This window comes from Diceros bicornis, chromosome 21 (genome assembly GCF_020826845.1).
Source record: "Diceros bicornis minor isolate mBicDic1 chromosome 21, mDicBic1.mat.cur, whole genome shotgun sequence".
Lineage (NCBI taxonomy): Eukaryota > Metazoa > Chordata > Mammalia > Perissodactyla > Rhinocerotidae > Diceros > Diceros bicornis.
In genome coordinates this window covers 18,765,169-18,782,886 of record NC_080760.1, presented here as the reverse complement: position 1 = coordinate 18,782,886, position 17,718 = coordinate 18,765,169, and the positions used below count along the sequence as shown (strand labels likewise).

Below are 17,718 nucleotides of genomic sequence, written 5' to 3'. Positions count from 1 at the left end.
ACAATGTTGACTGCCTAAGGACTAAAGGGAACCATTAGATCTAAAGACCAAAGGACTTCAGTAGCCTTGGGTGGGGTAGTTTGGGTAACTGGTAGATGCAAAAATCTTCAACAAAATACTAGGAAACTGAATCCAACAGCATATTAAAAGCATTATAGGGCCGGCCCTGTGGCTTAGCGGTTAAGTGCGTGCACTCCGCTACTGGCGGCCCAGGGTTCAGATCCTGGGCGCGCACCGACGCACCGCTTCTCCAGCCATGCTGAGGCCGCGTCCCACATACAGCAACTAGAAGGATGTGCAACTATGACATACAACTCTCTACTGGGGCTTTGGGGAAAAAAAAAGGAGGAGGATTAGCAATAGATGTTAGCTCAGAGCCGGTCTTCCTCAGCAAAAAAGAGGAGGATTGGCATGGATGTTAGCTCAGGGCTGATCCTCCTCACAAAAATAATAATAATAATAATAATAATAATAAATAAATAAAAGCATTATGTACCATGACCAAGTGGGATTTAACTCAAGAATGGAAGAGTAGTTCAACAGTGGAAAATCAATCTATACAACACACCACATTAATAGAACAAGGGGAAAAACCACATGATCATAACTGACACTGAAAAGACATTTGACAAAATCCAACATGCTTTCATGATAAAAACACTAGGATAAAAACTAGGAACAGAAGTGAAACTTCTCAACACAATAAAATACATTTATGAAAAACTCACAGCTAACGTTATACTCAATGGTGAAATCCTGAAAGCTTTCCCCTGATAATCAGGAATAAGACAAGGATGCCATTTTCACCGCAGCTACCAACATTACACTGAAAGTTGTAGCCTGATCAATTAGACAAGAAAAAGAAATAAAAGGCATCCACATGGAATGGAAGAAGTAAAATTATCTCTATTCATAGATGACATGATTATATATAGAGAGAGAGATTCTTTGGGATTACATATATATAATATATAAAATATTGTAATATATATGTATGTATATATATTCCCAAAGAATAATACACACACACACAAACCACTACTAGAGTTAATAAGCAAATTCAGCAGAGTTTCAGGGTACAAGATCAACATACAAAATCAGTTGTTTTTATACACTAGCAATGAACAATCCAAAAGGAAATTACAAAAACAATTCCATTTACGATAGCATCCAAAGGAATAAAATATTTAGGAATAAATTTAACCAAGGAGGTGAAAGACTTGTACACTGAAAACTACAAAACATTGCTGAAAGAAATTAAATAAATGGAAAGATATCTCTTGATCATGGACAGGAAGACTTAATGTTGTTAAGATACCAATACTACCCAAAGCAATCTACAGATTCAACATAATCCCTATCAAAATTCCACAGCCTTTTTTGCAGAAATGGAAAAGCTGCTCCTCAAATTCATATGGAATTACAAGAGGCCCAGAACAGCCAAAACAATCTTGAAAAAGAAGAACAAAATCAAAGGACTCACACTTCTGATTTCAAAACACACTAAAAGCTACAGCAATCAAAACAGTGTTGTCCTGGCAAAAGGATAGGCATAGAGACCAATGGAATAGAGTTGAGAGTCCAGAAATAAACCTATACATCTATGACCCATTGATTTTTGACAAGGGTGCCGAGTCCATTCAATGGGGAAAGAATAGTCTCTTTAACAAATGGTGTTGGGACAACTGGATTTCCACATGCTAAAAAACAAAAGTTGGACTCCTTCTCCCTCATTCAAAATAAATCAATGACCTGAATGTAATAACTAAAATCATAAAACTCTTAGAAGAAAACATAGGGGTAAATCTACATGATCTTGGATTTGACAATGGATTTTTATATATGACACCAAAGGCACAAGCAACAAAAGAAATAATAGATAAAATGGACTCCATCAAAATTAAAAACTTTTGTGCATCAAAGGACATTATCAAGAAAGTAAAAAGACAACCCACAGAATGGGAGAAATTATGTACAAATCATATATCTGATATGGGTCTAGTATCCAGAATATATAAACACTTACAATGCAACAATAAAAAGACAAATAATCTAATTTTAAAGTGGGCAAAGAACTTGAAGAAACATTTCTGCAAAGAAGATATATACAAATGGCTAATAAACACATGAAAAGATGGTCAACATAATTAGTCATTATGGAAATGCAAATCAAAACCATAAGGAGTTACCACTTCACACCCACTTGGATGGCTATAATTAAAAAGGCAAACCATCACAAGTGTTTGCAAGAACGTGGAGAAATTGGAATCCTCATATATTGCTGGTGGGAATACAAAAAGGTGTAGCCACTTTGGAAAACAGTCTGGCAGTTTCTCAAGAAGTTAAACATAGAATTACCATATAACCCAGCATTTCACTCCTAGGTATATACCCAAGAAAATAAAAAACATGTTCACACACACACACACAAAACTTGCATGTGAAGGTTCACAGCAGCATTATTCATAATAGCCAAAAAGCAGAAACAACCCAAATGTCCATCAATTGATGAATGGATAAAGAAAATGTGGTATTAGCCATGCAATGGAATATTATTTGTCCATAAAAAGAAATGAAGTACTGATGCATGCTGCAACATGGATGAACTTGAAAACACTACACTAAGTGAAAGAAGCCAGACACAAAAGGTCACATATTGTGTGATTCCATTTAATTCAGAATAGGCAAATCCATAGGGACAGAAAGTAGATTAGTGGTTGCCAGGGGAAGGGGAGACGGGAGTGACTGCTAACAGGTATGGGATTTCTTTTTGTGATGATAAAAATGTTCTGGAATTAGACAGTGGTGATGGTTGCACAATCTCGTAAATATACTAAAATCTACTGAATTTGAAAAGGTTGAATTTTATGATACATGAGTTATATTTCAATTTTTAAAAAAGAGTGCTTATTTCAGCTTACCCTTGACAGCAGAGGATACTTCAGTTTTTTTTTTCTATCTTGGCCAATTTGATGGGAGAAAAAAATCTATATTTAATTTTCATTTTTTCATTAGTAATACAAAATTTATTGATCATTTAATTTTTTCATTAGCAATTTATCTGTTCATATGCTTTGTTCATGCTGGTACTGGGCTCTTTAACTTTTTCTTATTGTTTCATAAAAGCTCTTCATATTATAAGGTTATCGACTCCTTGCCATTTTTCCTAGTTTGTCATTTGCCTTTTAATTTTTTTTATAGCATCTGACTTATACAGGTTTTTCATTTTTACATAATCAAAATCATTCACCTTTCTGTTTATGATTTTGTCTATTGTTTTAACTCTTTGAAATCCACACCCTTCCACCCTCCTGATCCTGCCAATTCTAGGACAAGAGAAATATTTATCTATATTTTATTCTTTGGTTTGTGACTTTATTTTCTTATATTTCATTTTTCAGTGGGGAATAAGCAACAGCACTACAAGGGACCTAGATGCTTACTTTCCTCTGATCACTGCTCACAGACTCTATAAAGAGACAGAATAAATACCAAAGTCTCTGACAGCTACACTTGTATGATGATGGCCACTTCTAACTGCTCTCTACTAGGGAAGGAAAACATAAATAAATGGAGAGTTTCTGTGCAAGCCATGAACTCAAATCCCCAGATCTAATCAGCCTGGCAACTAGGCATATATTTCTCATCCTTAGAAGGACAGGTGAGAAAGCCTATCAATTGTCTTATCTCAGTACCTGACACAGAGTAGGTGCTCAGTAATTGTCAGCTGCTAAATTAAATCCATTGGTTATGCTATACCTCAGTCTGGGTGAACTGGGCCTGGCCAACCCAAGTGGAGCTCGCAGGGGAGCAGCACTGTCAGTCAGCTAAGGTGACAAAACACTAATTGCTGCATTTTCCCACGGTCTTCAGGACTCCCTACATCATACCCCATAATGACTAAGAATTCTTTCTTGGAATGTGGTGGGATAGGGAAACACATGATTCCAACCTGATAACATCCTTCTGGGCTTTCACATTTTCCTAAAAGTGACTTGGATTTCTCCTGTCCTGTCTAAGACTCCAGAAGCTCTTTTTACATGTCATCTAACAATGGAACTTGGTAGAGCTGAGCATAAGATAATTCTATTGATGTTATTTCATTTTAAAAGGACTACTTCTGGGCTGGCCCCATGGCTTAGCGGTTAAGTGCGTCCGCTCCGCTGCTGGCGGCCCGGGTTCGGATCCCAGGCGCACACCAACACACTGCTTCTCCAGCCATGCTGAGGCCGTGTCCCACATACAGCAACTAGAAGGATGTGCAGCTGTGACATACAACTATCCACTGGGGCTTTGGGGGGTAAATAAATAAATAAAATCTTTATAAAAGGACTACTTCTGGGGCCGGCCCCATGGCCTAGTGGTTAAGTCCGCATGCTCCGCATCAGCAGCCCAGGTTTGCAGGTTCGGATCCCAGGAGTGGACCTACACCACTCATCGGCTATGCTGTGGCGGCGACCCACACACAAAATAGAGGAAGACTGGCACAGATGTTAGCTCAGGGACAATCTTCCTCAGCAAGAGAAAAATAAATAAGAGGCTTACTTCTGAGCTTCTAGCCATTTATTCCACCTAATCTTGATTTGCTTTCCTGATAGAAGGGAACCAACCGGTCTTAAAATTTATATTCTTCCAGAGATGGCCTGGTGGCACAGTGGTTAAGTTCATGTGCTCTGCTTCAGTGGCCTGGAGTTCATAGGTTCGGATCCCGGGTGTGGACCTATGCACCACACATCAAGCCATGCTGTGGTGGTGTGCCACACACAAAAATGGAGGAAGATGGGCGCAGATGTTAGCTCAGGGCCAATCTTCCTCAGCACAAAGAGGAAGATTGGCAGCGGATGTTAGCTCATGGCCAATCCTCCCCACCAAAAAAAAAAATTTATATTCTTCCCATCAAGGTATTTTTGTTTTCTGAATCTTACATATTTTTATTTATTTATTTATTTATTTATTTATTTATTTATTTATTTTTGTGTGTATGTGTATGAGGAAGATTAGCCCTGAGCTAACATCTGATGCCAATCCTCCTCCTTTTTTTTTTTTCTTGCTGAGGAAGATTGGCTCTGGGCTAACATCGGTGCCCATCTTCCTCTACTTTACATGGGACACCACCACAGCATAGCTTGACAAGCAGTGTGTTGGTCCACACCCAGGATCCAAACCTGCGAACCCTGGGCCTCCAAAGCAGGAGCATGCTAACTTAACCGCTAGGCCAACGGGACGGCCCCTGAACCTTACATATTTTTATTTATTCTCTAATTTACAAAATAATTATCGGGTGGCACAAATGACTGGATCAGAAATGGTTCTCTTAAAGCTCTGGCTGCTTGGATATCTGAATGGGAATATTGCTTCTCTATGGGATTCACCTTAGGAATAACCACCTAACTCAGAGAGAAACATCTTATCAATCTGTTAAATGATATTACACTACAACAATCTTGACTCAGATTTCAAATCATAGAAGTAATTTTAATGATTAGGCCTTTCCTGTTTGTTTATCTCTATTTGTGAGGAGGGCCTTTTAGTATCTTTTTTGTCCTCCCAGCTTTATTAAATTATAAACATACAAAGTTGTGTAAGTTTAAGGTGTAAAACATGATGATTTGGTACACATATATATTGCAAAATGATTACCACAATAACTTAACACATCCATCACCTCACATACCTCCCTTTTTTTTTGTAGTAAGAACATTTAAGATCTACTCTCTCAGCAACTTTCAAGTAGACAATGCAGTATTGTTAACTATAGTTACAATGCTGTATATTAGAGCCCCAGAGCTTATTCATCATATAACTGGAAATTTGTACCCTTTAACCAACTTCTCTCCAATACCTCCATCCCCCAGCCCCTGGCAACCAGCATTCTATTTCTAGAGTTTGGCTTTTTTTAGATTCCACATACTACAGAATTTTTATAGATTCCACATACTGGATAGAAATAGATCATACAGTAGATCTATTTCTAGAGTTTGGCTTTTTTTAGATTCCACACGTAAGTGAGTTCATACAGTATTTCTCCTTCTCTGTCTGACTTATTTCACTTAGCATAATACTCTCAAGGTCCATCCATGCTGTTGCAAATGGCAGGATTTCCTTTTATAGCTAAATAATATCCCTCTGTGTGTGTGTGTGTGTGTGTGTGTGTGTGTGTAACATTTTCTTTACCCATTCATCCATTGGTAGACACTTACGTTGTTTACAAGTCTTGGCTATTGGGAATAATGTTGCAATGAACACTGGGGTGCAGCTATCTCTTCAAGATAGCGATTTCATTTCTTTTGGATATATACCCAGAAATGGGATGGCTGGATCATATGGTAGTTCTATTTTTAATTTTTTGAGGAAACTCCATACTGTTTTCCATAGTGGTTATACTAATTTACGTTTCCACCAACAGTGCACAAGAGTTCCCTTTTCTCCACATCCTCACCAACACTTGTTATCTCTTGTCTTTTTGCTGATAGCTGTTCAAACAGGTGTGAGGTGATATCTCATTGTGATTTGATTTGTATTTCCCTGATGATTAGTGATGTTGAGCACATATTCATGTAACTATTGGCCATTTGAATGTCTTCTTTGGAAAAATGTCTGTTCAGTTCCTCTGCCCATTTTTTAATCAAAAATTCTCACATTAGTCATTAACTCACTTGCTCCTTCAACATAGGTTCAGCCTCTGATAAGAGTTCTTGGTACAATGTCAGTGAGCACAACAGTGGATAAATGCCAAATTATATCTGTTTCTTTGACAGTGTAGCCTGGCGATGGTCAGCCTGGGTTTTAGCGAAGCTGTACTTTCTTAGTTGGCATCTAGTAAGGACTTATAAGAGATAAACTTAGGAGTCACACAGATTTGGGGCCATACCCTAACCATGTGACTTACAACCTGGCAAATGCGGCAAATAACCTTTCTAAGTTTCCAATGCCTAATCTATAAAGATATGGATAGTTATAGCTTCCTTGAGGATTAAATAAAATAACCTATGTAAAGCACTTTCATAGTTCTTCGAATGTGCTAATCTTTCAAAAAAAATAAACAGTAACAAGAAGGGCAGTTCCTGGCAAGAGGGAATAAACACACTCCATCCTGTGTCTCCACTGAATATAACAATAAACCTGGACAGAATCCATGAAACAGCTATATGAAGACACTGAAAAGTAAATGGTAGCAGGCCGACTAGGGAAAGGAACTAGAACTTGAAATAGAACTAAACCAGCAGGGAATTTCTAATTTTTCTTTCCTCTGATTTGTCCTAGCCTGGATCAGAGGCAGTCCAAAACCCAAAACTGTGCGCTGGGTGTGGACAGAAAGAGCTTCAGGAGAAGTCTTCTATTATTTACCTAAAGCAAAAAGATAGTTGACTCCTATGGATAAAGAAAATGTTACACACACACACACACACACACACACACACACACACACACAGAGCGATATTATTTAGCCATAAAAGGAAATCCTGCCATTTGCAACAGCATGGATGGACCTTGAGAGTATTATGCTAAGTGAAATAAGTCAGACAGAGAAGGAGAAATACTGTATGAACTCACTTATGTGTGGAATCTAAAAAAAGACAAACTCTAGAGAGTTGGGGAAATTTCCTGTTTCTTTTTTGTTTGTTTTGTTTTTCTATTCTTTCCAATCCTAGCTCCTAGGCAATCCTGCAACAGCTGCAATGGCAGTAGCAGCCAAGTAGATAACTAAAATTTTGAAGGAGAGAAACTCTTATCTCTGGCCAGAGAAACTGTGGTCCCAAGAATGTCCCCATTGTTTTTTGGTCTCTCTCTGTCCTCTTGCTGCCCAGTCCCAGAGGCACACAGCCATGGGAAGTGTGCCATAGAATAGGGAAATTAAAAGCTTGGCTTTCTAGCCAGAGGAAAAGGAAGGAAAACCCCGGGAGCCAGAAAGAGTATAGAAGAATCACAGAGAGGAGGGAACTCAAGAAAACAATCGAATAAAATTGTATACAAACTGGGCTCACCCTCTAGATGATCCATATGCATAAATCTGACCCTAAACATCATACAAAAAATTTCGAGAAGTGAGTTACAGGAGAAGACCATTGCCCAGACCCCAGCTGGTCATGGGATGGTGCACAAATGGAACAAATGCAAATAGCACCACAAAGGTTTTGAAACTAAACTGACATTAGTACCATAGTCCACAGAAGTCAGATAGGAAAGCTGTTACCCAAACCTACCTAGATTGATTAACTGCTTCAAAAAAATTTTTCCATAGGATTTAAACAAGACTGAAAATCACATATCATAATATTAAAAAGTGCTAGTATACAGTGCGAAATTATTTAACAAATGAGGAAGAAAGAGAATCTCAATATTTGGCGAGGGAAAAGACAATTAAGTAATGCCAAAACCTGGATAATATGGATGTTGTGAATTCTCGGACAAAAACTCGAAAGTGGCTATAATAACCATGCTCCAAGAAATAAAGGCAAACACTCTTGAAAGGAATAGAAAGATTAAAAAGCTTTGCAGAGAAATAGAAGATTTCAAGAAAAAGAACCAAATGGAAATTTTAGAATGAAAAAAATACAATAACCAAAATAAAAAAATTCACTGAATGGGTGCAATAGAATTGAGATGACAGAGGAAGAAGTCAGTGAACTTAAATATAGATCAATAGAAATTTTTCAATCTTAACAACAAAGAGAAGAAAAAACTGAAAAAAAAAAAAAAAAAACCCAGAGCCTCAAGGACTTGTGGGACAATACTAAATAGTCTAACAATTGTGTCATAACAGTCCCAATAGTATATAGGAGAAATAGTGTTGCCCAGAAAAAACATCTGAGGGAATTATGGCTGACAATTTCCCAAATGTGGCAATGACATAAACTTAAAGATTCAAGAAGCTCAGCATACCCCAAAGGGATAAATTCAAAGAAACCCACATCAAGACATATCATAATCAAACTGCTAAAAAAATACAAACAAAGAAAAAGTCTTGAAAGCAGCCAGAGAAAATCAACGCATCATATATAATGCAACAACAATTTGAACGGCAATGGATTTCTCATCAGAACCATGGAGGATAGAAGGCAGCAGAACAAAATGTTTAAAATGCTGAAAAAAGAACTATTAATCTAGAATTCTATATCCAGCAAAAATATCCTTCAGAAATTTAGGTGAAATAAAGACATCCTCAAGAAGGAAAATGAAGAGAATTCATCTCTAGCAGAACTTCTTTAAAAGAAATGCTAAAGGAAGTACTTCAGATGTAAAGGAATTGATCCCAGAAAGAAACTTGGAACATTAGGAATGAAGGAAGAACAACAGAAATGGTAAAATCTGAGTAAATAAAATAGACTGTTTCTCTCCTCTTAAATTCTTTAAAATGTGTAGAAAGATTGAAAGCAAAAATCGTAACATTGTCTGATGGAGTTTTCAATGAATGTGGATGTAACACATATGATAACTACAACATAGAGGTGAGGGTAAAGGGACTGATTTGGTGGTAAGGTTTCTACATTCCACTTGAAGTGGTAAAATATTAATTCTAAGTAGAATGTGGAAAGAAAAGTATGTGTATATAAATCCCTAGTGGGACCACTGAAAGAATGTGTAAAGAAATATAGTAAAATAATCAATAAATTAAAATAAAAAACTAAACAGAATTCAAATAATCCAAAAGAAAATATGAAAGAGGAAACAGCAGAACAAAAACCAGAGAGAAGAAACAGAAAAACAAATAATACAATGTTAGACCTAATACAAACATTTCAATATTTAATTAAGTGTAAATGGTGTACACATACCACTTATAGGACAGAATTAGTAAGACTGGATTAAAAACAAGAGCCAACTGTATGCTGTCTAAAAGAAACCCACTTTAATGAGGTAGGTTAAAAGTAAAAGGATGAGAAAATATATACTATGCAAATATGAATCCAACAAGAGCTGAAATGGCTATAGTAATATCAGACAAAGTAGACTTAAAAGCAAGTAAAATTACCAAAGATAGAAGGATATTATATAATGATAAAAGGATCAATTGACCAACAAGTCACAGCAATCCTAAATGTGTATGTTCCTAACAATACAGCCTCAAGACGTATAACACAAAACCTGATAGAACTAAAAGGAGAAATGGACAAATCCACAAATGTAGACTACAATACTCCTCTCCCAGTAAGGAATATAAAAAGTAAACAAAATCAGCAGGGATAAAGAAGAACTGAGTAGCACCATCAACCAACTGGATATAACTGATATTTATAGAACACTCCACCAAAGAAACTGCAGAATATACATTCTTTTCAAGTGTACATGGAACATTCATCACATATCCCGTGTCATAAGACAACCCTTAACAAATTTAAAACTAATGACATAACACAAAGTACATTCTCTGATCTTACTGGAAGTAAACTTAAACCAATAACAGAAAGATAACCAGTAAATCTCAAAAATATGGAAATTAAATATGCCTTATGGTCAAAGAGAGAGTCTTGAGTGAAATCAGAAAATACTTTCAACTGAATGACAATGAAAATACAACATCAAAATATGTGGAATGCAGACAAAGCAGTGCTTAGAAGAAAACTTATAGCATCAAATGCTTATTTAGGGGAAAAAGTTTCTATCTTTCTATGATAGAACATTATAAACATTCTAAGCCTCTATCTTGAGCAAGTGTCTTAGAAAAAGAGGAGTAAAATAAACCCAATACAAGCAGAAAGAAGGAAATGATAAAGAGCAGAAATCAATGAAACTGGAAAAGAAAAAAGCAGAGAAAAACCAATGAATCAAAAGCTGGTGTTTTTTGAAAAGATCAACAACATTGATAAACCTCCAGCCAGACTGACAAAACAAAAGAGAGAAAACACAAATTACCAATATCAGGAAGAAGAGATATCACTAGAGATCAATCAGACATTCAAATTATAATAAGAGAGTACTATGAACAATTCTATGCAGATAAATTCAACAACTTGGATGAAATGGACCAATTTCTTGAAACTACCAAAGTACTAGGATTCACCCAAGAAAAAATAGACAACCTAAATAGTTGTATATCTATTAAAGAAATTTAATTTGTAATTTAAAATCTTTCACAAAAGAAACTTCAGGCCCAGACAGTTTCACTGGCAAATTCTATCAAATATTTAAAGAAGAAATAACATCAATTCTACACAGTCTCTTCCAGAAAATAGAAGTGGTGGAAACACATCCCAACTCCCAAATTTTATGAGGCTGGCATTACCCTGATACCAAAATCAGACAAGTACAGTACAAAGAAGAAAAACTATATTCCAATATCTCTCACAAACATAGATGCAAAATTCCTCAACAAGATATTAGCACATAAAATCGAGCAATATATGAAAAGAATAACACATGATGATCCATGGGTTTATCCCAAGAAGTCAAGGCTGGCTCATTTGAAAATCAATCAGTGTAATCCAATATATTAACAGACTACAGAAGAAAAACCACATGATCAAATCAACTGATACAGAAAAAGTAGTTGAAAAAATTCAACATCAATTCAAGATAAAAACTCTCAATCATCTAGAAATAGGTTACCTCCTTATTTTGATAAAGGCCATCTATCATAAACTCACAGTTAACATCAAATTTGATGGTGGAAGACTGAATGCTTGTCTTCTAAGATGGAGAAAAAGGCATGTATGTCCACTCTCACCACTCTTATTCAACATCATAATCCCTAGCCATATCCCTGTCCTTATTTGCAGACAACATAATTGTCTATGAAAAAATTTCCAAAGAATTTACAAAAAGAATCCTGGAACTTGTCAGTGAGTTAGCATAACTGCAAAACATATTTTTAAAAAGTCAATCATATTTCTATATTCTAGCAATGAACAGTTGAATTTTCAATTTTCTGAAATTTTAATAAAATTATTTATAATAGCTCCCCCCAAAATTGAAATACTTAAATATAAATCTGTCAAAGTATGTGCAACATCTGTATCCTGAGAACTTCAAAACACTAATGAAATAAATCAAAAAAGACCTAAATAAACGGAAAGACATACCATGTTTATGGATTGGAAAAATCAATATAGTTACAATGTCGTTTCTCCCCTAAATTGATCTACAAATTCAATGCAATTCCAATCAAATTCCCAGCATGACTTTTTCTAGATATAGAAAACCTGATTTAACTACTTCATATTTTTTATCCTATTATACTCAACTATATATTATCGTGATATATAGAGGAAAATTTCTTGTGTTTTGCAGTGAGTAGAGATGTAAATTTTAGTAATATAACAGAGATTTGTAGTAAAATAGTCATCAAATGTATGTGATTTTTTAAATGTAATAAAGAAATATACATGAATATTAAGAGAAATGAGAGGAATGCAGACCATGAAAAAGAAAATGTAGGGACCTGCCTGGTGGCACAGCGGTTGAGTGCGTGCGCTCCGCTGTGGCAACCCAGGGTTTGCAGGTTCGGATCCTGGGTGCGCACCGACGCACTGCTTGTTAGGCCATGCTGTGGCGGCGTTCCATATAAAGTAGAGGAAGACGGGCACGGATGTTAGCCCAGGGCCAATCTTCCTCAAGAAAAAAGGGGAGGACTGGCATTGGATGTTAGCTCAGGGCTAGTCCTCCTCGCAAAAAAAAAAAAAGAAAAAGAAAATGTAATTGGAAAAAAAAAAACCCGATTTTAAAACTGTGTGGAAAGGCAAAGGAACTAGAATAGCCAAACAATTTTGAAAAAGAAAAATAAAGCTGATGGAATTATACTACCTGATTTTAAGACTTTCTATAAAACTACATTACTCAAGACAGTGTGGTATTGACAGACGAACAGACACTCGGGTCAGTGGCAAAGAATTGAGTCCAGAATTAGATTCCACTGGCCATACAAATATAGCCAATTGATTTTTTACAAAGGTGCAAAGGCAGTTCAAAAGAGTAAGGATAGTTTTCAACAAACGGTTTTGGAACAATTGGACATCCGTATGGAAAAAAATGAAACTCAATCTAATCCTCACTTTATACAAAAATTAACTCAGTGTGCTAAGGGAAATAAGTCAGAGAAAGACAAACACTGTATGATCTCACTTATATGCGGAATCTAAAAAACAAACAAACAGAGCTCATAGTTACACAGAACAGTTTGGTGGTTGCCAGAGGCAACTATGTAACTAACATATGTAACTATGTATGGTGATGGATGTTAACTAGACTTATTGTGGTGATCATTTTGCAATATATACCAATATTGAATCATCATGTACACCTGAAACTAATATAATGTTATATGTCAATCACATCTCAATAAAAAATTAACTCAGAATGGATATATATCTAAGTGTAAAACATAAAACTATGACACTTTTAAAAGAAAACATAGGAGAAAATTTTCATGATTTGGAGTTAGGCAAAGCATTCTTAGACATAACACCAAAAACACAGTACGTTAAAAATTTTTGATAAACTGGACTCTAACCAAATTAAAACCCTTTTTTCTGTGACAGACATTGTTTAAAGAGTGAAAAAACAAGCTACAAACGGGGAAAAAAATTTGCAGATCTCATATCTAACAAAGGACTTGTTATCAAGAATATAAAAAGAACTGTCAAAACTCAACAGTAAGAAAACAACAACCCAATTTAAAAAAACTGGTGGAATAATTTGAACACATACTTTACCAAAAATGATATAGAGATGGTAAATAAGCACATGAAAAGATGTTCAACATCTTTAGCCATTAGTAAAATGCAAATTAAAACCACAATAATAAACCACTAAACACCTAATAAAATGGCTAAAAAATATTTAAAAAATGAACAAAACCAAATGCTGACAAGAATGTGAACCAACTAGAACTCTAATACGCTACTAATGGGAATGCAAAATGGTACAGCCATACTAGAAAAACAGTTTGGAAATATTTTATAAAGTTAAACATACACTTGCCATATGACCCAGCAATCCCACTCTTAGGTATTTACCCTAGGGAAATGAAAACATATGTTCACCCAAAATCCTGCATGTGAACGTTAATAGCAGCTCAATTCATAAATAACCAAATACTGGAAACAACCTAAACGTCCTTTAACAAATGAAAGGATAAACAAACCACAGTATATCCACATAATGGAATACTACTCAGCAATAAAAAGGAATGAACCAAAGATACATGAAACTACATGAATGAATCTCAGTGACATTATGCTAAGTGAAGGAAGCTCATCTCAAAAGGTTACATACTTTCTGATTCCATTTATATGACATTCTGGAATAGGTAAAACTATAGGACCAGAGAACAGATCAGTGGTTACCAAGGGTTGGGGTGAGGGAAGGGTTTGGCTAAAAGAAGAACAAAAAGGAGTTTTTTGGCATGATGGAATTGTTCTGTATCCTGATTGTGATGGTAGTTACACGAAATCATACTAATGTTAGAACGGTATACCAAATACGTCCATTTTTACTATGTGTAAATTCTTTGAATAATAATTTTAAAATAGTAGCAATTGATATAGTTTATACTATATCTTGTTCCAGACAAGATTCCAAACTATTTCCATTAATTGTAAGCCACTTGGCTAATTATCTTAAGCTAAATATAAATCCTAAGAAGAACATTTGCTGCCAGAACTTACTTAAAATCCGGTGGAAACATGAACGTCAATCCTTGAAAAACTATTTACCTTAATTTCTCCCTTTTTTATCCTTTTGATGCTCTCTCTTCCTTTCCTATCTCTCTGGTGCTCCTACTCTCTGTCTCCTCTTCTCTCTCCCCCACTTCTTTTCTATTCCTTTGTATTTTTCCTTGCTTAACTGATCATATTTTAACCAGAGATATATATTTTACCTTATATTTTTTGTCATTAAAAAAAATTAAAACTTATACTTCTTGTTCTTTATTTTTTTAAGTTGATGAATTGAACATTTTATATTTCTCTCTCAAAATTAAATATTCTGTCAAATTACTTAAAGTTGATTTTTTCCTGTGAATAATTTTCAAAATTGATATCTTCCCTTTGGTTGCTCAGGGGCTCTCAAGAAGGGGGAAAAAATATTCCTCCCTGGTCAAGAGAGTAGGCAGATCTTTCCCCTTAAAGCTGACGTAACTTTCATTGCTTCACATTATGAAGATTAAGCTTTATCTAGATGCTTTCTAAAAAAAGATATCAAAGGTGAAATTGCATATTTAAAAAATTTTTTTTGAGATTCACCTATAGCAATTTTCCAACACTGCATTCATTTTAGGCATATACCCCCTTTGAAGCCAACATATTTGTTTGCAACCAAGTAGCTATATACAAAACAATCATCTAAGAAAAAGATCTAAGGATAACTTAAATGGTTGATGTCGCATAGATACAGCCATTTACATTTAAAGGTGATCATCAGGAATTACATTGAGCACTAGAAAAAGGTGTCAGGTTAAGAAGAAAAATGGGTTTGGGAGATTGTATTAAGAAGATGAGCTGTGTTAACTAGACTTATTGTGGTGATCATTTCACAATATATACAAATATCGAATCATTATGTTGTACACCTGAAACTAATATGTTATATATCCATTATACCTCAATAAAAAGGAAAAGAAAAAGATGAGCTATATTAAGAAAAAGATTAGGGAAAAATTTGCTTGTGGATTTACAAAGCACAGCTAGAAACAGTTTGACAGACTAAGAATTTCTATACAAATAGAAAATTTGAGCCAGCTCATCATATAAAAAGGTAGCTTTTTGCATAACCAAAAGAGAAAAGATGTTTTACTCTTATCTCCACTGCCATCTTCAGGGTTTTTTCCACTGTCCTTTCCATCTTCATTTTCTGCGTCTTCTACCTCCTGAATAAACATCCTTTTCCCTTTCATTTGAGTCTTAGATGCAGGTTCAGAATTTTTCAGATCTCTTTCAACCTCTGACAAGGTTTTCTGCAACATAAACACCATTAAAGAAAATGTTTTCCTTTAATAAAAAAATATAACCATTCTTTCAGGTGAGAATATGAAGATAGTATTAAAAAGTGAATAAAGATAACTAAGATAAGGTTTTTATGGTGATCTTTTTTTTTTTCCCAAACAACTTCATTGCTTTGTTTGATTATAATCATACATGTCTACTGTAAAAAACTTAAGGCATATCAAGTACAAAAAGAAAGAAAAAATCATCTGAAATCCTACCACTCAGATAACACTATTGAAATTCTGATGATCGTCTTCCTAGATATGTTCTTAGTGTCAAAATTGACCATATGGAGCCATTTTAAGTGAAGTCAGAGCTGCCTTCCCAGAGAAACCGCCTTGCTGTCTTGAACCTGGCCTGAGCCAAACCTTTGGACTGGGCCAAAACGGCAATTGTTTTATAAGCAACTGTTTGAGAAGCCAGCAGAAGAATGGACATCCTGACCACAAAGACTGAGGATTGTGGACTTGCTGAAGATAGAATCGATATCAATCAATGTTTAGCCATGACTAGCTCTCTGCCTCCAACTCCAATTAAAATGCTTTCTAATACAACCTCCCTTCTTTGTCTTTAACAGCCCCTGACTTTTACTCCCTAGCAGGACACTACTTGGGTTTCTACCTGAATCTGTGCTCCCCAAATTGCAATTCTTGAGAACCCAAATAAACTTTTTGCTTCTCTTGTAGTTTATGCCTCTTATTCGTTGACATATGTATATATACATTCAGAGATATACAGTACACAAATTAAATCATACTACATATGATTTTTTTAAAGTAATTGTTGAAAGTTCTTTAATATTTTATGCCAACTAGAATGAAAAATATATACATCAAACAATTTTCCTTCCCCATTTTTAACATCTTACTGAGGTATGTATAACTGACAAACTGCACCTACTTAAAACGCACAAGTTGATAGGTTTTGACATAATAATAAACATATCCATTATTCCCAAAAGTTTTTTCCTGTCTTTTTGTAATATCTTCCTTTTGTTCCTCCCTGTAACGACTGTTCTGTCAAGATAGGTTAGTTTGCATTTTCTAAGATTTTACATAAATAGAATCACACTGTATGGACTCTTTTTTGTCTGGCTTCTTTCACTCAGCATAATTATTTTGAAATCCATCCATGTAGTTGTGTGTCTCTATTACAGTTCATTCCTTTTTATTGCTGAGTCGTATTCCATTGTATGGCTATAACACAACTTGTTTATCCATTCACTTGCTGAAGGACATTTTAGGCTGTTTTTAGTTTTGGGTGATTACAAATAAAGCCATTATGAACATTCGTGCATAAATCTTTGTATGGACATACACTTGCATTTTTCTTGGGTAAATAGCTGGGAATTGGATGGTTGGATCATATGGTAGGTGTATGATTTTATATTTAACTTTTTAAGAAACGGTCAACCTGTTTTCCAAAGTGGTGGTATCATTTTTATATTCCCAAGAGTTTCAGTTCCTCCACATCCCTGTCAACACTTGGTATGGTCAATCTTTTTAATTTTAGCTATTCTAACAGGTTCGTAGTGGTACCTCTTGTGGTTTTAATTTAGATTTCTCTAGTGACTAATGATATTGAGCATCTCTTCATGTGCTTATTTTCCATTTACATATCTCTTTTTGTGAAGTGTATGATCAAATATTTTGCCTATTTGTTATTTACCTGTTTGTTTTCTTATTATTGAGTTTTAAAAATTCTTCATAGGGGGCCGGCCCTGTGGCGTAGCACTTAAGTGCGCGCGCTCCACTGCTGGCAGCCCGGGTTCGGATTCCGGGCGCGCACTGATGCACTG

At 35.3% G+C, this 17,718-nt stretch overlaps 1 protein-coding gene across 1 annotated transcript in view; it reads right to left on the bottom strand.

Moving 5' to 3' along the window:
• The window catches only part of SPAG1 (sperm associated antigen 1), a 77,315-nt gene that overhangs the window by 28,084 nt on the left and 31,513 nt on the right, over positions 1-17,718 (bottom strand). Inside the window, exon 10 of the mRNA XM_058564718.1 lies at positions 15,730-15,889. Coding sequence (XP_058420701.1) covers positions 15,730-15,889 — 160 coding nt within the window. The remainder of the gene's footprint in view (positions 1-15,729; positions 15,890-17,718) is intronic.